The following is a 27,942-nucleotide window of genomic DNA, read 5'->3' on the forward strand; positions in this document are numbered from 1 at the left end:
CTGGATAAATGAGCAGAACTCTAAAGCTGTCTGGAGATGAATTTTTGTTTGCTTCAAGGTGATGCACAGGGATGCAGTTTGCCAGACTGACATTGAATTGACGCTAGACCTTTTTAGATTGGCTTGCTCCCAGTCCAGATGAAGGCCACAAGTACAATGTGAGCCGAAACACACATAAATCAAGTAAAGCAAATAGCCAAGAGTTAAACATAAAACTTTTATTTATTACACTACTGAGTAAGAGTTCACAGGGCAGGCTTTATAAGCCATATTCCCTAGACACAGTGTACATTTCATTTAAAATAGGCAGAACTTATTTCTGGTCCAGTGGGTCCCAGATTACATACAGGCCTAAGCAGTAATCTATCATAGATAAATGAGGCATGACTGTTCTGCAAGAGGGTATTCCAATGTTATAACATAGGAGAGTGAGAGGCCGACATCTAAAGTGCAGGGGTGCAGGCAGTTGGACTACAAAATGGTCTGAAAGGGTACTTCTGGAAAGAAGCTTAGACAGATACATGTAGCCCTTACTCCACTCTTCCATGTAACACTCCTTTCTCCCGTAAAACACGGTTAATGCGAAAAGGTATTTTCGGCAAAATGGGAGAGTCAAGGGGAATTTCTCTCAGGATATCCTTCTGACTCAGCGCACCAAGACTTGAAATCTGTTATCTCAGAAAACCACATGTATCACATTATTTAAAATATGTCGTACTGTTGGCACTCTTTCAGAATGCCTATAGGAAAAGCATGAGGATATCACTTCCCAGCAAATCTTCAGGACACCTTGCCTCATTTAAATGGACATTAATAATAAAGTTCCCATATATTAAAAATTTGACTTTTTGAAGACTGAATATTGTGGTCTGCCTAAGTGCCATTCAGATAGTTGCTACTTATCCTCTTAAATGACTTTCTTTTTGATAGATTGCACCATGGCATGGTCAAACCGGACAGAAAAACATGAACTGGAGAAGTGCCTAAAGTATGGACCTGGCACTTCATCAATGTGGCAGTCACAGTGAAGGGTAGATGTCTACGGTTTGGGTATAAAAACTGGCTTTTACAAAGGAGAAAGAAGAAAAACACTTTTACAAACAGAAATAGATGCTAGATCCGATGCTTCCTTAACACTGCTTGGTTGAAGCAATGGCACAGGGGAGGTGTAAAAGGCTGGTGATGCACAGTGGCCCAGGTAGGGTTTGGAGTGGGGCTTGTAAATTGTATCACTTGCTTTCAGTGTTAAACTGGCATTGTGAGAAAGCTGCTGCGTTGCCTTTGAGGAACACCTTCCAGAGAGAGCCACAGTCACATCAGGATAGAGTAAATGTTCCGAAAGAAAGGATTAGGTTGTCTTTTTCTCTATGAAGTACGTTACCAAAAGCACCCAACAGACCCAGAAGCCCTAACGTCACCTGCTTCTGCCATCAGCATCAATGACAAGATCACATGCATAGAGACCCCATCAAGGGCAGAGCCCTGACAAGGTGCGTCAGCTCATACGTGTGGCTAGTGGTGAACTCATCACTTATTTCAGAGACAAAACATCTGGGAAGGCAAAGCAATGAATGACTTTGTCTTCGAAAGGGTATAGCACTCTGGCATTCCCTAGTCACTGGTTCCAGGCAAAGCACATTTTCCCAACCTGTGGCACTAGCCTGTCGTAGCAATCATTTTCACAAGGGGTTGCAAGTGGAGACAACCGCTACAACTGTGCAAGATGAAATGATGTCTAACAAGAGATCCTGACAGTAATAGCCAGTGGGAGGATAGAGAACCAAAACTAGGTAGAATTATTCAGACCACAATAGATGTAGAAACACACTAACAGACACATAAAACATTGGCACAGCAGAGGAGGATGAGGGATAAAACAAGTTTAAGAGAATAGGAGCAACTTAGACTCATGCAAATGAAAAGACTAAAGATAGCTATAATAAAATAATCAAGACGCAGAAGCCAAGAAAATAAATAGAGGAACAGCATGCAAGCTAGCAAAACAATTTGATGGGAAGTGGTATGAATAAACAAAGACTAAGTGCTTGCGAAACAGAGACAGCCAACCACAAGCATCCTTCCTCATACAAATTCCCTTGACAATGCAAGAGCAGAAGACAGGAACATCTAATAATAGACACCTTAGTTCTGCCTCGCAAACATTCACATTGCAGTTACAACAGGAGACAGTCTTTTGGCAATAAATGTTCCTTATGTGTGCCTTTCTCCTCATTCTCGCCATTCTGTCATGATTAAGTGCATCCTTTTTCTAGTGCAGAGGTCGGTTTTCAGATCGAAGTGATCTCAGGCCACAAGTTGCAAATACACCTTGGCCATCAGCAGTCCAACAAGCTTACGTCTGTGGGGTAGAGTAGAGGCTATGGTGATGGTTGCTTTGTGTATGGTCCTGGGAGAAAAGCAACGGCGCTGTGCGAGGTTGTGTTAAAAAACTGTGGTCGCTGCTGCATTGGCGGCCCACGGAGCCATACCAAGGTATCTTCTGAAGACTAGATGACAAGCTGTGGGGGACGAAAAGAGATAGGAGAATATAAAATTACTCAAGGAAATGGTGGAGATACAACAAAGAACCAATAGTTAAGATCCCTGCATTTTTTTCGGAGCTTAGAGAAATTCACCTTCATATGTGAAAGCTAACATTGCTGCCATAAGCTTGGGGTTAACGGAGGACAATGGGTAGCAGCAGACAGTGCAAGGAAATCTGCTGTACTGGGGACCAACTGTTAGCTGCTGCAAGTTGGAGAGCAATGATTTGCAGACATACAAACAGCTCATGCCGAAAAAAAGAAGCTCCAATGTCACAAATCAATTACAATAATGAAAACAATAGGGGCAGATTTAAAGCAATTACAAAGAGGTTTTCTGAGAGTCCTAAAAAAAGATGAAAATAATCTCTGCTGTAAACCACTTCTGGATTAATAAACGGTTTGTTTAGAAACATGCCTGTTACAGAGGCTTGAGAGACTGAACTGTGCATTCAGACAACAATTTGAACCACATGTCACTACTGTTTGCCCCAAATACAGGACCAAACAGCCAAGGAAATGAGCTTCTCAAGAATTCCAAAGCTATCTACAGGGGTGATGGTGGCATCCGTAAAGGAAGAAGCTTTGCCATCACAAATGGATAAGGACACCAAATACCTCATAAAAACAATTCTCAATCTGATAACCTCCCAGATAGGCTATCACCAATGTGATAAAAGCCCTCTTCTGGTTGTACCTCTATATCAAATTCGACTGCAATGCATCTCTCCCAAAGCACACTCAACAGCAATACAGATTGATGCTGAACCTTGGAAAGAAGGCAGCTGAGCAGAAGCTGATGTGAAATTACCTCAAACTCCCAAGCAGTTCATAAACACTACCACCTCCAAGGGACTTAATGAATGACATGCAGCAACACACAACTGGCCTAGTCCTGACCAATTGCTAGTGGCATTCAAGTGATGTCAGCCATATACCAGTCTCTATCCATCAGCTAGAGCTTTTGGTTGCATCAGAATATTATTTTCAAAATATCATCTGCCAAATATGGTGCCCTAAATATAGTTTTATAAAACAAATGTCATCCCATTGTGCGTACATTTTCTATTATAAACTCAAATGCAGCGACAGTCCCCGAATCCTAATTCAATCCCTTCTCAAAATTCTAAATCAAATTTTTGACCCAGCACTGACTCTTACGCTACCATCGCAAATCTAACCCCTTCTTTGTCCCAAACCCTAGAGACTTAGTACTGCTCCACACTCACGCTTACTCAATGTAATCCTAACACGATGTACCACATTAACGCTGAACGAAATCCTAAGTATAACCTTAAGGTTAACCCCAACTCTAAGGTTTAGGGTTAAAGAAAGGGATAGCCTGTGGGACAGAGTTGGTCTCAATAATCCAAAACATTGTTTTCAACTTTCCCGAATCCTCATTAAAACACTTGCAATAACATTTACCCAAATGGGAAGTATCCACTTTAGTGCAAGAGTTTTGTCTAACCAGGTTACCCTCCCTAAAGAAAATGACATAACTCAGTAAACACAATTTAGCAGCTAATTCAAACTGAGCTTCGTTCCTTCTGCCAGAAAGGAAGTTGTAGGCTCTCTTTATAAACCAAGTACCTTTACTTATACTCAACAGCCTGGTACAAGGATGGCTTGGCTCATTATTTCTTTCCCATTCTGATTGGTTACAGACCATGATTCATGTTCGATTTCTAGGGGTTGCATGTAAATGAATAATAATTCATTTTCCCTTGGAAAGATAATCCAGATGCTGGAGACTATTGAACACAAGAAATTAAATTGTTACTTGTAGTTCTGGTTCTGCATTGTAGGCATCTTCAGTAAAGATATAAATGTTAGAATAATTTTCTACCGCATTCAGGGACCCCAGATGACATATCCAATATATAAGGTAGTGAGAGACTGAAGAGTTCGACATGGCGAAATATAGCAAATTACCTCCAAGAAGCCTATCCAGGAAAACTTTTACAAATATTCAGTTCTTTCTGAAGAGTACATGGAGATGATACGACATTCAGCCTTTGGCCGCAAACAGATTTGCTGAGTTGGCAGGTACAAGGGGCTTGATGTTATTCCTCCTTGTTTGTTTAAATAATGCACTTCGTTGAGTTGTTGGTCTGAATGAGAAAGCTATTGGTCATCAGAGATAGGAGGAAAGCTTTGAAATCTGGTTAGACTGCTCTTTGGGCCAAATATATATGAGACAATGGTTCTCCCTTCCTGACCATAGATCTTGTACAGATAGGTCACTTAGGTTCTGTGGAAAAGGCCCATCTTGTAGGACCTTGTTCTTTTTACAACACCAGGAAGCTCTGCTGGTAGCAAGAGCTGAAGTCTGTCATCCAAGTTGTCTCTCCACAGAGACCACTGATCCTATAAGCATTGCTATAAGTGGCTAACTAGGTGTTCACACATTCAGGAAAATTGAGATGCAGGAAGCCATGGAACCCATACTTAGAGAAAACTGGATGGATTATTGAATCGAGAGTTCTGAAGAGATTATACTTCCCTCAGATTGCTAACATTCTTTCCTTTGAATAATTGCTATATAAAAACAGAATTTGCCCAGCGGTGTCACTGACTTTTGAGGGTTTACCTCCAAACTCAAGTAGTGCAATAGCAAGATTGTTGTCTGCAACTCCTGTTCTACTTTCAGTGGAATGTGGGCCTTTATCAGCCAATAGACCAGATATGGATAGATGAATATTCTGTCGACCGAGATGGACTACCAGCCACGGCACATGCCGGTAAGAGCGGTGGGGCCAGGTGGGGTTTCGAAAGACCATGACGAGGAAAAACGAACTAAATAATTTTCCCTAGTCAGCATCTGTCGAAATCCCCCCGCTCTTTCCTGCATGGGCCGCGGCTGTAGACTACCACTACTGCCATGCATTTGGATAAAGTCTGACAGGCAGACTGCAGACCAAAGCGTAGAACAGCATTTTCCCGAAGTAGGAAGGACTTACTACAAATCACAGAAATTGTCTGTGTCTTATCGCAACAAGAATGTTAAAGAAGGCATCCTGTAGGTCTACAGCGTACATCCAATCTTTCGGTTTGAGATGTGGAATAATATGATGTAGTGCTAGTACACAGATTTTCTCTTTTGAGACACTCGCTTGTATAATGCAGATCACGGATTATTCAGCACCAGGAAATATCTATCTTGAATAAATGTTATTTCCCTTCATGGGGAAAATTTTCTATTAATTTTATTGTCATTGGTATTGATGTTATCTCTTTGTGCAGTTTGGCTAGATGGATTTTTGAAGCAGGCTTTGGTGGTGTTCCCAGTGGAGGTGCCTTGAAAAGCAGTGAGAAACCTGGTCTTACAATAGTCAGTACCCATCTGTCATCTGTGATTTCTGCCACACTTTTAGATGCTCTGTTATGGTGCTCCCCACTTGAGCGGATTGGGGGGTGGGGAAGTACAGGGGGCAAGGATATCATAGGGAGGGAAGGAAGAGTCATTGCTTGCTGTTCTGGAGTGGTTACCAGGATGATAAGCGGGTTGATTCGAAGAGTAGTTATTTCTTGAACCTCGCTTTTGATGGTACAAGTTTAATTGCTGGTAAGCTGTACATTTTAAGCAAGCGTGGTGTAGCGGTCTTACAGACCTGGTATTAGGGGCAGCAAAGGTGTGGAAGAAGTTCTTGGTTGTAAAGTCTCCACAATGATAGAAACATTAGGCTGATGCATTTTTAGAGGAATGTTCAGCTTCAATACTTCCCAAATATTGTCAGGGAAAATGATGCAGTAATCCATAGGTGACATTTTCAAAATGAGATGCCGTTTAAAATGTGGGGATACAAGAAGATGCGTCAGTGTCAAAACGGGAGTTCACCAATAGAGAGAGTAGGAGACATAGTAAGTCTAGGTTTAGGCTGACCATATTCAAAACCATGTTGGTTCTACTAAAGGGGAGTACCTAGGTGTCTTCCTTATAAAGGGTATAGCAGTATGACTTACAACTTGTGCAGGCGTTGGTGCTGGAGGTGGTGGCAAATCAAAAGGTTGCTGAACAGCTGGTGGCACGAGTCTTAAAATTTTCCTCAGAGTCTGCTCAGGAGACGGCTCGATATTGAATATCCATTGGGTTGCTTAGTGTAAAGTTTACTAATTAGGATGTGTTCCTATCAGCAGGATTGAATATTACCACAAACAAATAAGTTGTGATGTTTGAAATGTGTGTGGGCCAGAGTAACATTTGGACATGAACTGAAATGTAGCTGCAGTTATAAAATGTACTGTGATTAAAACAAATGTTACTTATTCCACATTTTGATAAATCAGGGGTAAGTTCGTTTTATAGCCTGGTGATTCCAGTATACCCCGCTCTGGTGGTTTAGTACAATTCTCTTGGACGGTTCCCTTCTGGTCAGTTGAACTGTAGCAATAAACAAGCAAGTGTTGTACTTCAAGACTGTAACCTTAACGATTGGAATTCCTGTGAGTATGAAGCCACTTAATGTTGTCGTACTCTGGAATTGAAGTGTGAATGTTGGTTATTGTGTGTATCGATACAGGTCTGTACAATATTTGTTTAATTTAAGTGCATGATAAAAACTCCATTGTAATTTAGAAGTATTGATTCCATATAATTAAAGATGATCATGTATACACAGCAAATTACTAATACATAGCCAGATTAACAAGTGAAGAGATGATTTAGATGATATCCACTCGACTTAGTATCAATTATATTTGGCTTTGGGAGGGGTATATATTTTTCCACACTTAAGGACTTGTCTTTTCTATTTTGGTGTATTGTTATTTGGCGAGATTGGTTGGGTTATAATCTATGCGTGAGACCAGGTGGGGTTTGTGATTGAGTTACGATATATTCTAGTAGCTAGGAAGTTTAAGGCACAACACATGCTATTCATGATCATATGAATAGCAATGACAGAGACCACAAACTAATACTGATTAACTTATATGTGCAGGTACAATCATGGGATGAAGTTGAAATGCTATTGGCAGGAGCGCAGGCTATGTTAAATTGGTCACAATCAAATATATTGATAAGCTCAAGAACAATTTTTTTTATACTATGGGGTCTATTTTGATTATTGATTTCTATTATCTATTTAAGAAGAATATATAAGTGGCGGCTAGTGGAATTTGAAAGCGATGAGGCTTAAGACAAATTAATTAACAAACTTTGGCACACTTAATAAATTGACCAAAATCACAGTTCTTATTGGCAAGACTCCAGTATAACTCTCACCTTTATCAGCAAGTTAGACACACATGCAATGATTTAAATAAAGTAAAAATGTTGCAGTGTAGAGCAAACCGGTGAAATGAACAGTGGCATTAATTGCACAGCCTCAGTGCCCCTTTAGACTCCCACGTTACTGGATTTATAGGGAGCAACACCTAAAAATTATTAAACAAAGCATGCCCTCACTTCACAGACTCCTCTCTATATTGTCAAAAATTCACCCACATATCTTTTGATGCTCATATACCTCTTGCCTCAGAATGCTGGCAGATCTCTCGCTACTGCGAAATTAAACCACTCTTTACAAGCAGACATCATTCGACACAGTGGACGAATATTGCAATCATAACTGGGACTGCATGGTGAGCGATCTAGGTAGCGTTTGCAGAGTGACATTATCAGAAGGCTCTGGATGTTTCGTTTCCACTCACATAATTTCATTGAAGAAATGAGTGCATTCCGTGAGTTGCACTTTACTTCCAGTTCAATTAACTACTAGTCATACCTGAAACAATGTTTTGCAAAAGCAAAGTCCTGGACAGAAATAGCTATGTTCCAGGCATGTGGTATATGCTGCTTTTTTTTATTCTGTAGATAAACTTAAAATATCATGTTAGGTGAACAGAATGATGCCTTTTTGTGCATTCTGGGACTTGTAGTCCAGTCTATGCTTTACATAGCACCAGAATGCAAGGAAAACAATGTACTGGGTAATTTTCACATCTTTAGAACTCACAGAGCAAAACTTTCCTTGTTGAATTATAAAGCATATACTAGAGACATATTTTACTAAAGGGAGCTAGGCACGCACTGCTATGCAGAGGGGAAAAGGAACACAAGTTCACACGCACTCAGTTAAACAAGCATTTGCAATGCAATACAATACACTCATCTACAGACCACCTGGACCCCGACCACAGTTCAGCGACACCATCACTGACTTCATCAGCACCCACACCCTCGCTGGACTACATCCTCCTCAGGGACAACAACGGCGCCAACTCCACCGCCCTGATCGACAACCTCGGACTCAAACTCGTGACGACACCCACCCACGCCGCTGGACACACTCTGGACCCCATCTCTCCACAAGTCCCCACGTCTCCTTCAACCACACCACCGAACCCCACTGGACCGACCACAGATGCGTTCACTTCACCTTCAGGAAACCCACCGCACCCAACAGATGCCACGTCGCTGTTGGGGCAAGGTCACAGAGGACCAACTGACCACCACCCTCGCCTTGGGACCACCCACCGACCCAGACACCTCCACCATCAACCTCAAACAGTGGATCAACGACTGCGCGGACACCCTCGCCCCACTCAGGACCCCCGCCACCAATCACACCAACAAGAAAGCCACATGGTTCACCGAAGACCTCCGGACCTCCAAGCGCACCTGTCGGAAGCTGGAGAAGAGCTGGCTCCGCGACCGAACACCAGACAGCTACACAGCCCACAAGAACGCCACCCGCAGACACCACCAACTCGTCAGGACCGCTAAGAGGACCGCATAGACCGCAACGCACACAACAGCAAAGAGCTCTTCAACATCGTGAAAGAACTCTCCAACCCCAACACCAACGTCATTCCCCCATCGCAAGACCTGTGCGACTCACTGGCCACCTTCTTCCACGGCAAGATCACCGACATCCATGAAAGCTTCAACACTGCCACCCCCACATCCACCGCCGAGACCAGCACCCCTGCGACCACTACCCGCACCAGTCGCATGACCGCCTGGTCCAACGTCAGCGACGAAGACACCTTCAAGATCATGAACTCCATCCACTCCGAATCCCCATCGTACCCAATCTCCGGAAAACAATCAACATCTCCTTCGAGACAGCAACCTTCCCGGAGAGCTGGAAGCACGCAGAGATCAACACCCTACTGAAGAAACCAAAGGCGGACCCCAAGGACCTCAAGAACTTACGGCCCATCTCCCTGCTCCCTTTCCCGGCGAAAGTCACGGAAAAGATCGCCAACAGACAGCTGACCCGCTAGCTCGAAGACAACAACATCCTGGACCCATCCTAGTCCAGCTTCCGCAGCAACCACAGTACCGAGACGGTCCTCATCCTCGGCTCCACCCCCTCAGCCTGGGACGACTCCTGGTGGCCAACATCGCTAGGAACAGCCCCAGAACCCACCGACCACGCACGCAACCTGGGGGTCATCCTCGACTCCGCTCTCTCCATGACCAAGCAGGTCAACGCCGTCTGCGCTTCCTGTTTCCACACCCTCCGAATGCTCCGCAGGACCTGCAAGTGGATCCCCTCCGACACAAGAAAAACCGTCACCACGGCCCTCGTCACCAGCAGACTGGACTACGGGAACGCCCTCTGCGCAGGAACAACAACTAAGCTCCTGAGACGGCTGCAACGCATCCAGAACGCCTCGGCAGGACTGGTCCTCGACGTCCCCGACGCGGCCACATCACACCCCACCTGAAAGACCTGCATTGGCTGCCCGTAGACAAGAGGATCACCTTCAAGCTCCTCATCCACACACACAAAGCCCTACACAACGCCGGACCAGCATACCTCAACGGTTGACTCAGCTTCTACAGCCCCGCCCGCAGCCTCCGCTCAGCCAACCTCGCCCTCGCCACAGTTCCAAGCATCAGGAAAACCACCGCCGCCGGCAGATCTGTCTCCTACCTCGCTGCCAAGACCTGGAACACTCTCCCTACCAACCTACGACAGACCCATGACCTGCTTCAGAAGACTTCTCAAGACCTGGCTTTTCGATCAGTAGCAGCCCCCCTTAACCTCTCCACCCCCCCTAACCCCCCCCCCCCCCCCAGCGCCTTGAGACCCTCACAGGTATGTAGCGCACTCTAAAAATGATTTTTTGATTGATTTATGGGTCTTGAAAACCTGCAAGCGGTGCGTGAACACACACTTGGTACTTTTAGTCATTGCTTACGCGAAAAAAGGCTGGCAGTAATTGCGCCTCTTTTACCGCCAGCCTTGTTTCTCATAAGCAACGACTAGAAGTACAAAGTGCGTGTTTACGCACCGCTTGCAAGGTTTTCAAAACACATATAAGGCAGTGTCATTTACAATGCTAATAACTCAAACTCTCGCAAATGCGAGACTAATTGCATTGCAAACGCTTGTTTAGCTGAGTGCGTGTGAACTTGTGTTCCTGGGCTGCGGCCCAGCTGTGTCACATGCAACCATTTAAGCTCTGCCCCCACCCACTTCAGACTCCGCCCACCCTCACCAGCTCTTTCTTTCAAACTTTAGTAGCATATAAGGTTATATTCTATTCCACTACCTCTACTTTAGTCACTTTTTATTCTTAGCTTGTTAATGACTTTGACAGAAGAGTTTATGAATATGAACCATGAATTGGTCTATTTGGTTCTGAGGATTGAAATTGCATCTCCGTTTTAGGTTTTTTCAGTATTTGAATTCTGGTCTAGTTCAGTTAGGAACAAAATAAGCTCACTGGGCTGATCCCCATTTTTTACTATACATAATTTGTAAACTAAAGTAGTCAACTAATGGATGAAGACTGGCTTTGGTCAGATTATTGTGAACTCAATGAAGATAGAAATTGACTGTTTATACAGTTTTCCCTAACACAGAATAAAATATTGAAGTTCTTGGAGTTTGGAGTGCTTCACCTTACTAGACTTCGATCCGTGAGACTTGAAATGGTGTTTTGATGTTAAATAGGATGCGGTCAACAATTGTGGCGAAATCAACAGGACATAATCACACCTCGACAATGGTTGGGAATGCTTCAGCGTCCTGAACTTGCCGGTTGGTGAATGACTGAGGACATGCCAACAATGTTAAAAGTGAGTGACTTTAGTGCGAGGACGAACAAGTCTGTCTTATTTACATACGTCAATGCCTCTGATTGGGAATGTTGATGGTGGCAATAATACTTACTGTCTTTTTGTGTTTTCCTCTCTCACGATTTTTCTGTAGGGGAGTCCTTTATGGTAGAAGGCACACTAATGTTAGAAGCTGAAGCCTCCTTGGAGGCCCTGTCACTTTTCTTTTTCTCTTTGGCCCTGTGGTCTTCTAGCCTCCCTAGCAGTCGGACGTCTTTTAACCCCTTCCATGCTCATGACGAGCTCAGCTCGTCATGAGGCACAGTTGAGCTGTGCTGATGACGAGCTGAGCTCGTCATGAAATTATAGAATTCAAATAATTTCAGCACAGGAGGGGAAAATGCACAGCAGCCAATGTGTTAAAGTTTTTTTGACATATTTTGGCAATATTTACAGTCCTTGACCGAATGTGAAGCTGGGAGGCAGACAACACTATGAGAGGATCTGTATCACCTTTTTTTTCCCTTCCCAAGAAGGGCATTTCACCAAAAAACTGTAAATGTTCCCATCACCAAAATATGTTGAGTGAAGTAAAACAAACTGCATGTTCTGAGATAAATGTTTAACATAAATAGGCGAGGAACCACCCAGAATATTCCCGGGATTCTACCTAGGAATAAGAATTGATTCTGTCAGTAAACTGCCGCCATAAGGCATCATGCCATATAGAAGCTCCTAAACCCCTAAAGGGGCACCCGAGCTACTCTTTTCCTCTCTCTTCAGATATGCAAGGCAGTTGGTTGTGTTTTAGGTGCAGAAATGTAGTTTTGATGAAGGGCATTCTTGATCTATTTTTATATAAACAGTCTGAATATTCAGAAAATATATTTTGTATATAGACATTTTGGAGGTGATTGACTGCATTTTGTCATGCCGAACTCTTCACACTCTCACAATGTTATATTGGATATAAGTGTGCTGAGGTCTCTGTACACAATGGGAAATTATTCAAACCCCTATGACTATCAATGGGTATCCTACAGGGTAGAAATAAAGCTATTATCATCCTCTCACATTCCTTTGGCAGGTTCTCAGATATAGCTTACTGATGTGGTCTGAAAGCATTACCACAGCCTGTGGGCAAATTTTCATGAAAACCTTTGTCGGGTTTCTCAGATGGGCACTGTGTGACGGCAACTATTTTACAGTTGGGCTCCTTGCTTACCTGCGTGTCTCCTCTCTGTCTGGCTCCCCTACGGGCGAAGCCATCCATGACCCCACCACATGGCTGTCCCCTGGGTGTGGGTTGTCAAAAAAGTACGATCGAGAGCCAAGAACCTGCCCATTGATAATTCCAGTGGAGGTCTGTGAGAAAGGAGGCGAGAGATTGTAAGTATGGAGAAAGCATAACAGGATAGACATCTGAGAGAGATTTAAAGCAGGAAGAAGAAAAACTACGGTGAAGCTACTAAGTGGATATGAAGAAAAGAGACCATAATTCTGAGTAAGCATCTAATGGAAGAGACAGAAGACTTAAGAAACAAGGAAGCTATGTTGAGAATTAGAGTTAGTGAAAAGAATAGAGATTATTCAAGACTCATCATGTAGGATGATAAATAAAGAAGAGTAAAGGTCGAGACTTATAATGACAAGAAGGAAATAAATGTATTTTCTCTAAATTCAATTCGTTCCAAATCGATATGTACTAACTACTTCACTGTCCATTTTCTGTCTATGATATACAAATAAATATGCTGTTGACAGGTACTGTTGTACTTTTTAAAACACACATGTGCCAGTGAATGGCTGCCGGGAGAGGGAGAGACCGTGTCGGGATAGCAAGACTTGTGGCTCTGCAACTTCCAAAGGTGCCAATAACAAAGAGGTGGGATGGGGGCACCCACCAGTGGCAGAGTTGGGGGAAAGGACTCCAAAGGCTGGTCAGACAAACACTAGGGCTGCTCGAGCCACTGGCTCAAACATATTTGATTGAGCCACTGCTCTCCTTGAGAATGCTAGCCCTGTTCCATTTGCCAGGAGCATGCTTGGCATTCATGGGCAACACATCATTATAAATCTTGTGGAGTGACAATACATAGGTTGCCCATCCTTAGCCTAGGTTGAATGGTGCCCTAGAATATGACAAGTGCCCAACCAAGGCTAATAGCAACCTGTAAATGTGAACACTCAAAAAAGGGTTCTTTCCACCTATGTAAGAACCAGTAGACCACGTTTCTTCTCTCCTGCCATATTGGAGGCTCAGCAAGTTGTGATGTCATGCATTTCGCTGAAGGGATTAAGTTAAGGAATAGTTTGGAGGTACTCATTTAGGAAAAGGACCCTGCAATCTGTGAGATTTGCCCATAGACATTCATCCTCAGTGTCAGCGTGAGGCTGTTTGGGGCAATGCACATAATTTACTCCTTACATGTGTTTTAGGATTTGGTTTCTTCTTCTAGGACCAATGGTGGGACTTATCCCTCAGAAAAAAATTCACTTTTTACACTGCTGAACGGTTGCAATTGTGTCCAGTCAAATCAATAAGGGTGCAGGTACAAAGTAGGGCTACAAGTGTCTACCACTTTGGTTTAATCCTTTTTAAAACAAAATTGGAGACATTGTAATACATGCATGACCATTTTATATGAAAAGAAGAGAAACTATAGCACTCATACCCAGAAAATAGATTTTAAGGGTGCATCACCTCTTACTCCGAAATGCTTCGCCTGCTTGCACAAAAAGTTGTGTCATCCTAGATAGTCTCTAGTGGGATAAGGAACCCTCTGTCACACATGGTCACTCAGGGACCCCTGGAATTAAAGCAAGAAGCACTGACTGACATGTTCAGAAATCCTCCTCTAGGTATAGCGTACAGTAGGTGTTTGGGCTGAGTCTGAACTGCAAGTCTGTGAATCTCTTATTTGCCAAGGAATAAGGTCTATATTTGGAAAGAAAATGGACCTATGTATATTGTGTCAGTCAGGATATTTTGGATGATTGCTCAGCAAGTTACAATTCTGCATCTTCAAATCGAGTTCAAGCTAAAGGCCACAGGTTGCAATGCTAACAGGAAATACTTCTATTTTTAGCTTTCTAAAATGCGTAACCAGAAGAAGGGTAACAGCAACATTTGCTACTTACAACACTACCAAACTAATCCTGTAGAAAGTGTGAAATAAAAATAAATGATGTGTAGGCCAGCATATGTGCAAGTGGGTAAGAAACGGTCTATGTTATATTTATCCTTCAGTTATGAAGTTTAAGCTACCTAGCTCTTTTTGTGCTATACAATTGCAATGTTTTTGCCATCCGGTCTCTTATACATGCCCCAATCCCCCTCTACTTCTAGTCAATCTGTGCACTACTGCCTACTATTCCACACTGAAGCTTTTCAATTCTTCCTGCCCGTTCCCATTTCTTACCAAGTCACTCTTTATCAAGTTGGTAAAGAGGGTCTGTTCTCCACTCTTCAAGCCTGATGATTCTTTCTGCTTTTCCCACCTAACCAGGTCTGCCCTCCCCCTTCATCTTTAATAGTATTAGTAATGTTACTCCTCGCCATGTCTTTTTCACTACCTTCAGCTTTTCCGTATTACTCTCCTAAACTCCAAGTGTTGTCCAGTTGCCAACTCGTGACCAAGCCTGTTAGTCATTGCTGCCTTTCTCCACTTTCACTGAGCTGGTCAACACTTCTCAACAGATCTACTCTTCCCAGTGCACGCGTCATAACTAGATCTCCCCCTCTATCCTCATCCTACTGTGCCTTTTACTAATATCTGCCTTTGCCTGCTTGCCACCAAGTCGGGCAGTACTACCCAGCTTTGCCCACTTCCCACCAAGAGTCTCACACACTTTCCACACTTCCTTTCCTACACGTAAGAAGTAATGGCTGATTTTTCACGGTAAAGCTCTAAACGGTTGGTATCTTTTGGCAATTCTGACTCCTTCAAAGCCGGTCGCTACAGTGGTGCTCTTCCCTGCCTCTCACCAAGCCAGATAATCCTGTTTCACTGTCACGGGGGCTCTCACTAAATTATGCTAGACCACTTGACGGCTGATAATACCACCTGGACTCAGAGGTCTACAAATTAAATTGCTTTGCCTCTTTCCTGGATCTGTGCCCTTACTGATTAGTTCCCGCAAAATCAGTACTAATGACAACTGGAAAGTAATACCTACAGACAGCAAATAGATACGTCTTGTTGAAGTCCTGTTGGGTACATTACCAACATTTATAGTGGAATTTTGGTCAGCTCATTACGTACATTGGTTGGTTTTTTTCTCAGTCCCATTTGCTTGCTTCCTATCCAGCAGCTTTTCTTCAGCTTCTTGAGATTGTGCCTTCCCTGCATAGCTTCTTTACGATCTATTTGACTGGGTAACTTGTGTTCTTCCACAACTCATATCAGAGAATGGCTTTTTTCTTTTTATTCCAGCACACCATGTGAGTGCATGCACTTTCTTTCTCTGGACCCTGTGCATTGGCTACCCCTCAAATCCATGTCCTCTCCCCTACACTCTATGTTGCTCTTCCCCTTTTGGCCCATCAGTTTGTCTGCTATTTTGCCCTCGTCTCACTGTGCTTGGCTTTTTTATCAGTTTTTTCAACTTCCAAACTCCTTCTTAGCTCCCCTATTTGGTATCATTGCCCTCTGGCTCTCAGTCACTCAGTAGCGTTCAGGTACTCTTACTTCCTCCCACTCGGCTCCTATATTACTCAATATCCTGCTTTTCACTATTATTTTTGTTTTACTTTTAGGGAAGGCCCTGCAGCTGCAGTTTGCTCCTGTGCACTCTATTCTTTATCATTCACTTTCATACACCTTTTATTCTGTTTTAATTGCCCCATTCTAAGATAGGATCCACCACCTTGAAGCAGAGAATTAAAAAGCCAAAACGCTGCAGAATCATGACATATGCGCATGCATGACACATACACTCACTAATGTCATCACGTTACAGTGGGCATTTTGGCTCTTCTTGGCAATGCTTTTCTGCATATGCAACAAGTTTGTTTTCTTTCTGCCATTGCTGTACAATAGTTTTACCATCTCCTACTGATATAAACAACAGATGTTAGTTTCACCGCCTGAATATAATCTTTGTGCTGGCCATACCACAACAGGAACCTATGATTTGAAGGTCACCCAAATGGCAACAGTAATGGCTCACCTCATAGCACCATCGGACAGAAAAATCCTACAGGGCTGCATAACACCATGCATAGAAAAGGATTATGTGACCCTGAAACCAATGCATCACTGGGCATGAGGTAACGTCCCACACTCACCAGGTCTTGTGGCGGCCGGTGCACTCTGAAAAATCCCACCAGGATGGCGGTGGGCAACAGCTCCCATAAGAAGAGGATCAGACCAAAAACCAGGTAGCCCTTGTCCCCAATATCAGCAATGAGATCTGCCTGGAGGAAGATGGCAAAAGAGATCTGATTAGATGCCACGTGTTGGGAAATGTATATTGAGCCACATAAGTAAAATCAGACAGAGGTTATGAACTCCGAGGGATATGCATGGTCATAGATGTCATAGGAGTATGCTTTATCTAGAAACTCAACAAATGAGAAAAGGAAGAAAAACATGAAGAATGACCAGGTTGTACTTTTAAAATAAATATCCCCTTAAATAGAAACCACAAAACGTCCCCACCTAGTGCACTGCTACAATCTGGTACGATTCCAGTCCACCTTTAATTTTATACTCTGGTGACTGAGGATCTACTGGCAAATACTACTCTAGAATCTCACCTGCTCTCCCTTCAAAATAACAATTCATCTTCACTCTGTCAGCCTTTTTCAGGCATCTTTCTTTTACTAGGGGGATATCACCAGGCGGGTGGGTCTGACCTTCGGTGGGCACTGATCAACACAGCAAAATATGTTCTCCGTAGTAGCATAGACAAGAATTCTTTGGTGCCATTTTTGGCTTGCGCTCCTCCCTGTTCTGTTGGTGTGCATTTTCTATTGGCTTTTAACTTCTGCCTTCAAATATGGAAGGAATGCACCTTACGTCACCAGAAAAATAAAAGCAAGGAACAGGAGAATAAAGTATTGTTGGGGGATGTGGTCAAGAAGCATGGGCCTCGTCAAGGTTTGAATCACACACCTGGGAGAACTAATTCTCATCTAGAGCAAAATTGGGCCTAGTTCGCAGATGACGAAAATGGCCCCACAGCAATGACACTAAGTTGCAACTATAGTGGAAGGAGAAACCGAATATAGTAAATGTAAGCAAATCTCTGCACAGACAATTCATGAGGGGGGTGGAGGGAGATTCATGAGGGGGTGGAGGGAGATGACGGACTATGGACGAACATGCTTTATTAACTACTGTGCTAAGCAAACTCATACAGTAGTTACTCTTCATTCCCAAGAGCAAGGGCAAACAATGCGAATGTCTTGGAGTGCTTACTTTGAAAATGTTGACACAGTGGAATAAGGCAAAATGTAACTTTAATCCTCTAAAATAAAATATTTTTATTACAATAGCCAAGAGGCATTTCTTGTACGAGAAAAAAAAGAATACTCTAATCTGGATGGCCATTGTAACCACGAGGATGCACCATAAGCATGATACTAACCTAGAAGATTTGGAGCATAACATAGTTAGAGTTGTTAGCAGACATGGTCTTATTTATACAAGGGGGATTTCCAATTTGGATTTCAGCATTAAACCACTGGCTTTCCCATCTAAGCATGGTTTAAAAGGGTAACAAACTGGTATTATTTTTGATAAGATCCAGAAGATCAAAAGCTTCACATTTGAAGTTCCGAACCCACAGATTGCCTCTTCCTCCAGACGCTACTTATAGGGGCCGTCTATTGTAGAGAAAAAAAGTTATCTTTAACCGGTCTTGCATCGCTAACAATCGCCAACAACAGGAAATCTAGAACATTGCTTTGTTTGGTGTCTGATTTGATTTAGAGATGTATTATGGCATCATTCACCTGACTGACCCCTTGGGAAGCTCTGAACAACTGTGAAAAAATAGGATAGAGATTTCCAGAAAAAGGAGTTTTGAAAAAGTATTTCTACAGCAAAGTATCACCTCAAAAGTAAAGTTCTTCCTCGAGACCTCCACCTACTTTCTAATCACAGGATCACTCTGAGTGGGCCCTACACCTGCTTTTCGACTGGCAGACAGAAGAGATCACATTCAACTCATTCAGGAGCAACTGCTGGGTAAATGGGTCTCAATTTCCACTGCAGGATCATGCTTAACATGTATTTTAATAATAAAATTCGCTTTGGCCTGGTAGACGACATGTTTGAGAGAACAAAGTTGGATGTATGACCACATTCAAATCCATGGCCGTGGCCTCCAGGATGAAAACCCTCTATTTGCAATTTACAAATCATTCACTCCCTGGATTATCTAGCTTTGGCTTTGCCTTTATGCATCCACACCCACCCAAGCCGATTTTGTCTGAAGTGGATCGCAAACCCATCCCATACTTGAACCGGTTGGCTGGATGCTTCACAGCAGATGCAAATCTTACACATCACACTACCTGCAGGATTTCAGTAAATACGCTTATGAAGCTAAAAATCCAATTAATCATTTACGCAACATTTTCCGCTATGCTTCAGGGGGCATTATCCTAAGATCCCCTTTATCCTAACCAGCAGTGTTCTCTGACGGTCTAACTACAGTAAGCGCAGATTACCCAAAAGAATACTTTTTTTTCAGGTTAATATCGTTCGAATATTAATCCAGCAAAACATTCAATAACTGACTTAATCAATAGGTGAGATATTCTAAGTTCATGTTCCTAAACTCTAATTTTTTTAAACCTTTAAGTCAATAAATAATTTAAACCCAGAAGTAACATAAACAATTCTCCTTTGCGTAGGGATTAGTTTTTCTGATCACACTTTTGAACCAAACTTTTGTTACGTAGCAAAAAAACAGAGAACAAAATACAACCCCCGTAAGTGTACATGTTTATGCCCGCACACAAGCCCTACACCGGTCCGGATTATTTGTCAGGCGAGATTTCTAAACAAATCACTGAACATTTCATTCCCTATTCAGGAGGTGTCGAAACAGTAAAGGGAGAGAGAAGAAAGAACATGGATATTTTATGTGCTGTATAAACTGATCTACTGGATCTGCATTGTGAATGTAGAAACATTTGATAAGCAGCTGTTGCTAAACATTGTTGCAGTGATCACTTGTAAAAAAAAAAAGGGAAATCAAAAACACACACAAGATATTGTGTCACCAATTACACATCCAGCACCAAGGGAAATAGCACATCAAGCAAATTGTGGTTTACTAGTACTACCCATCCAAAATGTGAACAATACACCCAAAGAAAGTCAGATACTCCTAGTGTATAACTATTGGTAATAAAGTTAATTGATTAGAAAATAACATTCATCCAGAGTCCCTCAGGCAAAGAGTGGATTGAGTCCTTACTATCACTGTGCAAAAACACCTTCTTGCGTCTGGAGTTGGTACATCACAAGTAGAGGATGCAGTGGTAGAATATCTCTAACTGAGCAACTAATGTGGGTGGCATGCAGCCGCAGTTCCTTCATTAGGTTGGAGGAGCATTGCCCCTTCGCAGCGAGTGAAGCAAACATGAAAAATAAAAATTGTAATAAAACAAATGTATTACCATTTTATTTTTTGTGCTGGCAGTGGCAGCTGAGTCTGAGCGTGGGGTCAGCAGCAGGGAGGAACAGTGTGCACTAATTGCCCGTCACTTTGGCCGGCAGCTTTGCGACAGCCAGCCTGATATGCGCCCTTTAAACATTCCAACCCGAGCGGCCTTAGGCGGGCCCCCAGTGCCTGAAGGAGCAACGAACCAGCGCACTCCAGCTACTCCTACCTAGCCCTTGTGCAGGTGGGGTTGGGGGAGGGGCAGAGGGACACCAGGAGACAAAAGTTTTAAACAACTGGGGTTTTGCCTCGATACATGGTACTCCAGCAGGATCACAGCAAAATGCAAAAACAAAAAGTAAAATGGCAGCCGCCATATTTTTCTTTATTTAACTTTAATGAGCCCTGGGGTGGGCCAGTTCCTGGGGTCAATACATAGTTTTAATTGGGATGGGGGGGGGGGGGGAATCTTGCAGTGGTCCCCCTCCTTTGCTGGTATGGCCCCAGGGACCTGTAGTGACAGGGTAATTTTAGTCTATTTTCAGACTGGTGGTGACTATAATTTACTACCATTTCAGTCCTGGTTGCATTTGCGTTCATTTGTAGGGATGTGTTTGTCTCCCCGGCTCTAGACGCAATACGCAGGTGGCCACTGCGGAGGGCGAAGGGGGCCGGGGACTGGTACAGGAATTCGGTGGGAGTCGGCCTAATGCCGTAATTTTCCATAGAGAAAGTGAGCTCTATATTATCAAGAAGCAAGTAGAGTAGAGAGAGAGAGAGCAACGTGTGGAGAAGACCGAAGAAGTTGGTCTGAAGGCTGGTGCATAGAGATTGATACCATCAGCTAATCGAAATCCTGAAGTGAAGAAGGAGATTGATTGAAAGTCCTGTAGTGACATCATACAGGAGTGGCAGAGACCAAGACCAGAAGAGGGTTCGAGTGTTCTGGAACGAGGCATAGCGGTGCAGACGTGTATTCCTGAGCCATAGAGGGAGAGCAGAGTCCCAAGCGCATAGAAGAGAACGAGAGAGAGAAAGATCAGCTCCGCTGCTGAGATGGAAAGACACACGTCTAAGGTGAGGCGTTCTGAGCTTAGTGTAGAATGCATTTAACTATTCATCTTCATTCCCCTTTTTTGGTTATAGGTATCAACTAATTTAGTTTATTTGTCTTTTGCTCATTCGGTCCTGTTTGATTGTAGAATAAAGATTTAATGACCAAGATCTTTCAGTGTTGTTTTCATGAATGAGATTACCTTTCCTTTTAACCAGGTGCTGATATACAGAAGGATGGGATATACCCTTCTGCAAAGGTAACTGATGATTGGGGGAGAGTGTGAACTTCATTTGGGAAATAACTCTTAAAGGTGAACCCCTATTAGTTATCCCCATTAGTGTAGATCGTCGGGTGACGTTAAAGAGATCGTCGGGTGACGTTAAAGAGATCATCGGGAGACGTTAAAGAATATAGAATGAGGTAAATATAGGATAAGATATGGAACCCATTAGGTATTAGTGATATGTTTGACTATACAGGCATGTAAATAGCTTATTTTCACTTTCTCAGGTGAGTATTCTAGATATCTTGTAAATAGTGGCCTGAGAAGAGTGTTGTTACGCGACGACTGGGTTAGCCACGGATGGTGAGCTGCCTGTCATGAGAATCCGGTCGTTACAGGACCCCATCCCCCAGGGCCTGCTGCATAAAGCAAAGGGGAGGGTGCACGCCCCCTCTTCGAGGCCCTCGGGTTCCCATCACCGGGGCTCAATTTTTGCACAAGGGGAGAGGGCGCATGGCCCTTCTCCCTGGGTCCCTTCCAGGACCCTGGGACACCATCCCCATGGCTATTTTGTTTTTTATGGGGAGGGGCACCCAGACCTCTCTCTCAGAGCCTTAGGAGGCCCTGGGGACCCCATTCCCTGGCCCGCATTATTTTTTTAAAGGGGGGCATACGGTACTCTTCCGTGAGCCTTGAAAGGCCCAGAGACTCATTCCCTCAGGGCCGCCTCACATCTGTTCTCCTGGACAGTCAACCCCCCAGTGACACTGCTTCCCTGCCCACTGGAGCACAGACAGGCAGAACTGGTCTGCGCCAACTGTGCAGGAGCTGAAAAAATGCTCCCGCCGGTTGATAGCAGATATTTATTTCCCTGCCCTGGCTCTTGTAGGCAAGAAAACTCAGATTGCAAAGGCCTGGAGGGAGCATGGAAAAATTCCTGCACCTGCCAGGTGGGAGCAATGCCAGCTCCCACTGCATGCGGGGGAGCATGTAGTGCTGTGGGGTCCTAAAGCTCCCCCTGCAGCCCCCAACATTGTGTTTCAAAGATTCCGCAGGTGGGCACCAGGACATCCACATTGGGCCAAAGGGAATGAGCTGCCTGATGCTGTAAATTATCGGGGAGGGGGCATTGGGGAGGCCCTGGGAGATGGGAGTACTGTTTTGGAGTACTTGTAAACATAAATATTGATCTGCTGCACTTTTTTGATGACAACAACAACCTGACCTCTCCCTGTTACCCCCACCCCATACAGGGGTAGATGTACATACCTTTCCAAGCAATAAGATGGGAGTTGTAGTTGTTGGGGTTGCAGATGCTGAAGATAAAAACTATCCCTGGCAGCCTATATGAGATCCAACTATGTGTGGCTGGAAAAAAAAAGGTTTGGACACCTGAAGCAGCTGTTGTAATGGCTGCCTGCCAAAGTGGTGATCCAGGACACCAAATTTCTGGGCCGGTCTGTGAAACTTTTTAATGGTGGGCAACGCCCCATCAGTGACCTCATTCTTTATAAATATTCAAAGGAAACATTCAATTTCTCCCCAAAGTGCCTTTGCAATAAAAAAATAAAACAAACAACAAGAGCCTGGACATCAGAAAAGTAGTGAGCGTGCATCCATGGCATCTTAACATGAAAACTTCATGGAACAGGCCACTAAATTCAGTGTGTCAAAGCCAGTCTACATTATCTCCCTGAATGCATCTATGCAGTCCGGGAAAATTCCTTAAATGGTTTCTTCATATTGTCAGGAAGTGATACAAACCAATAACTCCCACACCACATATTTCTATGGCCCAGTGAACCTGTTACAATCTAAGAGCACAGCATCAAACTGCCAAAAGCAAACATCTTTTCCCATGGAATCCAGGTTTAAAAAACAAATTTACACTATGGTCAATTTATGGGATTTGAATCCTGCTTTAACTTACAAGATGAAGCTTGCACTACCAAACGTCCCAGAATAAGGCGTGTAGAAGGGGTTAGTATATCTGAAGGAGTAGGTTTGCACTTAAAGGAAGATCTAGCCACCTGTCTATTTAAAGGAGGCGCAAAATACAGTTCCTTCAAATAGCACATAAGCACCTCATTCAAAGTAACAATTTCCTCAAAAGATGTTGCTCCTGTTACACTCTCTAAAAAAGGGAGACTTTATTTAGCAGTTTCTACAACTGTATGTTCAACATCTCAGCAACAATATCCCCAAAATAATCTTGCTCAGCCATGGCTGCCTCTCTGGTTCAGGGAGATTAATTTCCGGGCATGTCCAAAACACTAGCACTTTGGGGGATCAGCTAACAAGGCTGAATTGGAGATAGGTAGCAAAATAACACCCCCTTAAGAATAGCTGGAATTAGAATCAGGCTGGTTAGGAAATTATAATGCACCTGCATCACAGCCAACATAATTTCTGCATCCTCTGGAAAAAGGACTCCTTATGGACCTTGGAACTATCGGGAAACTTTCTAAGAATGCTCTGAATCAGAACGACTGGGACAAGGCAGCATTAAGATTATTAAACTTTCATTCTCTCTTTTGCTTGCTGGCATGAGGTTTACGTTATCGTTTTTTAGGACTCTTCTCAGATGTAGGCATTGATCTGAATCTAACCCTTGTTGTTTATCTAGTCGTGGCCCAAGAATGAGAACAGAACTTCTCCTACAAAGAAGAGATCAGATTGAAAGAATTATCCCAAGGGCCATGGAGTACACCCTTTGACGAGCCACAAGACTAAGGGTCATCGTATTTTCAGGAGCACCAAATACAAGACGGTGAATATTATTTCTGTCTTTGACAAATCTTACAAAGATTGAAACCTGAAGTGTAAGGATGAGGCATAATACTGAAACCACCCCTGCCCTTTAAAAAAGTATAAGTTAGCAGAAAAACGGACAAAATCATTAGATAAAAGTAGAAAATATTAATCAATTCTAGAGCCCACATTCATTCAGGCTTGCAAAAAAAGGAAGTGACGTCAATGGTGCCTTTTATGGTGGCAAGCACATAACTTTCGACAAATCTGAGAGACGTTCCTAACAATGTTGTGTTGCGCCACTTATGCAGGTGATGGTGAACGGTATGGACAAAATTCTGGATCCAGTGTGGGACATGGGAAAAGGGCTCACATCAGTATTCTGCATGAGTTATCTCATGAAAGGTAGGCTCTTCGCTTTCATCTGTGTGTCAAGTACAGGTACAACGACTATCAAAAGTTACCCTTATGAGCACCTGATGGAAATTCAACAGTATCAGAAAGCGGAAACATTTGACACACCAGTTGTTGCACTGAGCAACTGGTTTGACACAATCAACATTCTCTTAATAACGTCACAGAAATACTGACCCCATTTCCTATGCAGACAAACTAAACCGCTGCACTGTTTCCCGTAAGGGCCTATCATACCACTCCGTTGGAGCGCATCTGCAGCTCACAGTTGTGGAAGATATTTGCTGATATTTTCTTGCCTGCTTCCTCAATCTTACTCTTTTTATTATTTGTGGAACTGAAGATAAAGTAGCTGCACACTCTGCAGAGAATGGTCTAATCCCTATAAACTTTTAATCTAATAGACAAGGGGTTGTACTATGGAACCTTTTATTTCAATGTGGTCCAGACTGGCAGCTTTTGGCACGGTCTACGGTGGATCTCAATAGCCTAGTAGCCCAGCAACAAAAGTCAGCAATCATCTAGATGGAGCCAAATGCAATGAAGTCTCAAAATTACTGAGGGCATTGCTTGATGATCTTCACCACTGTCACCCATCTTGTTAGAACTTCAGGCACAGCAGACACTCTAGAAAGAGATCCCGTTGAAGAAGTTATGGTTTGTGTTTCCCAAAACATTTTTAAAGTGGTCTTTCTAAGTGTATCGTACCTTTCTCATGTGCGAGGAAGGCATGACTTCTTGGAAGAAAAATAACCTTTACTGAGAACTGTACTTTTACTGACGTTCCACGTTCAAAGCAGTTTACCAGGCTTTAGGCTTGTATTAGCCGGAAGGAGAATAGTTCTTCTTTTTAGAGACTTTTGTGTTCAACATTTTCTTGGAGGCTTAACCATAGGAGATAGGCAGAAGGGACATTTCGTAAAAGGAAACATAGGTGGTGCTGAAAACCTGCACGAAATTTCCATCCTTAATAACATGAAATTCGACATCAAAGGTTTAAATACCTTATCTGAGCATTATGGCACTAATTCCAGTAGTGTGCAAATTGATGTTTAGTGCCCTGGCGTGTTGTGCCAAAACAGAGTACTTTGGTCTTGAAGAGCACTTTAGTTTTAAATGTCTTGAAGGCTATCTTAATGGCAAGAAGAGATGGTCTAAGCCTATGTTAACACGAACAACAGATAAAAGGAAACCCACAAAAGGGTGTACATAGCTTTGTAATTAGAATCTAAGAGTGTGAACTAGCTATTTATCTGAAGAGCTACAAAAACCTCGCTCTGCTAGGTGTTGTTTTATAAAAATAAAAAAAGGATGGTTCACCTCACTCACTTCCAGTAGCACGCTTCAACAGGGACCTCTATGTCATCACCTTCATGTTGGTGCGTAGAGGGCTCTTTGACCGCTCTTAGCGGGATTTCAAGAAAGGTGTATCAGAGTATACACGGATGAGGAGTAAATAATCAGCTCTGGTGTGCTTGTTGAAAATAATTGCCAAACACCTCCTGGTAGGTGAAGTAGTGTGGCTCACTGGTTAGAGGCGGCAGACCCGAGAGCAGAGGACGGCCCGGGACCAGGGTTCGATTCCCGGCGCGGCAGGTTTCTGGACCAGGGTCAGCGGACTCGATAATTCTCTCGCCTCGGTGCCCACTCTGATCAGCGATCACACTCAGCAACTCTGGGCATTAGCTTGCCTCATCTTCACTAACGGCCCCACCAGACCGCCGGGGATGCCTGGTCTCACCCTGGAGATACCCAGTAAGGGACCATCTCTCAGGGAAGCCAGGAAGGGTTTCGCAGCGGTCTAAGCGCCAGGACGCCTACGGGTAGCAGTGCGCTATATAAATGCCTACACATTTAGGTGACATAGTCAATGTAGAGGGACCAAGGCCTTTCAAAAACATGTGCAGGATGGTTACAATAATTTGTTTTTGCCTAGTTGGGAGTGAACAGCAAAAATGAGTGTCCTGTGGGGATTGTTGTAATATAATGATGTAGTGTTAGACTTTATAATGGGCAGAAACACAAACACCTATCAGTCGATCAGGGACATTCTTCAAGATTGATTCCTACCCTCCTCCGAGTCCACTCAATCCTATTTGTGACAGTCTCTAAATCAAATGAGAAAAGCAACGAAAAGGTTCACCTTTGTTAACACAGTAAAATACCTGGTAATTCAATCTGTGATATTCATAAAAAGGACATATTAATGGTAAACAATGTCTGTAAGCCATTGGGCACACTTCGTAAGTGTGTACTATTTACTCATCACTCCATCTATCCATTAAACAGGAAAGCAGTCCTGCATCATGTTTGGGAGGCACAAACCAACAGTTATGTAAGTTGTCACTTATCTTTTGAAAGCATTCATAAATATAATGCAAGGCACTGTCAACAAAACCCAGCAGTAGGTTTCACTGAACAACATGCAGAAAAGCCTGAAAGTCATTTCACCAATAAATCCTTTCGGTATTGCCATGTAGTGAGAAACCAGAGCACAACCCCCCCCCCCCCCCCCCCCCCCCCCCCCACCTCCACTGTCCTGTGGTAGGGGAGATATAAGCTACCACATATGGTAATGTTGGCAGTCCATTATTACCACAATGCTCTGTACAGCAGACTCAGTGCAGACCAGCACACTGAATGAAGCTGAAAACCCAAGTGGTGTAATTTGTTAGAGCGAGCACTGTGTCCTCAAGGGGTGTGTTGTAACATTGTGTCAGTGTCTAGCATCCAATGTGATGCTGAATCTGTGTAAATGTCATATGAATCTGGACCAACTAGGATACTTGAGAAATAAGTAATGTGAAGAAACTACTTGTTGTAAATAAATGGCCAGATTGAAGCTGATATGAGAAGGGACAGATAGCTCCCTGCAATTACATTGTCTAAATGGGTCATACAATGTATTTAAGCATCGGGTGGGGGGGGGGGGGGGGGGGGGGGACACAGGCAGGTGAATGGTAAAAGAGAATTTAGATTTATTACAACTTTACTCCTCTAGATTATCTTTCAACCCCATTATGTGGGTGGACAGTTTAAGCCCCATTTATTTGCTGTACAATGCAGGATCCGACGTCTAAATTGTCAGAAAAAACCTTTTCCAAGCATGGTCCATGGAAGATGTTAGTCAGTGTGCTAATTTTGTTGTTAGTTTGCCCAGTCAAAGGTTGCATAGGTTGCTACCTTTTGGGTCATTATCACAATACAATTCAAACTCCATGGAAAAGTGAACAGATACACCACAAATTCACCGTTATAATTATTGTAAGCAAAATGCCTCCAAGAGTTTTGCCACCCCACGTTAAGTTCTTTT

General features: G+C 43.3%; 1 protein-coding gene across 2 annotated transcripts in view; it reads right to left on the reverse strand.

The window, feature by feature from the left end:
* Positions 1-203: 203 nt before the first annotated feature.
* Positions 204-27,942, reverse strand: part of LOC147691858 (integral membrane protein GPR137-like) — a 99,087-nt gene continuing 71,348 nt past the window's right edge. For both annotated transcript variants that reach the window (XM_086938135.1, XM_086938134.1), the window contains exons 6-8: positions 16,853-16,981; positions 12,788-12,927; positions 204-2,519 (exon numbers count right to left, since the gene is read on the reverse strand). In XM_086938135.1, coding sequence (XP_086794261.1) covers positions 2,354-2,519; positions 12,788-12,927; positions 16,853-16,981 — 435 coding nt within the window. In that variant the 3' untranslated portion in view covers positions 204-2,353. The remainder of the gene's footprint in view (positions 2,520-12,787; positions 12,928-16,852; positions 16,982-27,942) is intronic.

The sequence above is a fragment of the Lissotriton vulgaris genome, chromosome 9 (genome assembly GCF_964263255.1).
Source record: "Lissotriton vulgaris chromosome 9, aLisVul1.2, whole genome shotgun sequence".
Lineage (NCBI taxonomy): Eukaryota > Metazoa > Chordata > Amphibia > Caudata > Salamandridae > Lissotriton > Lissotriton vulgaris.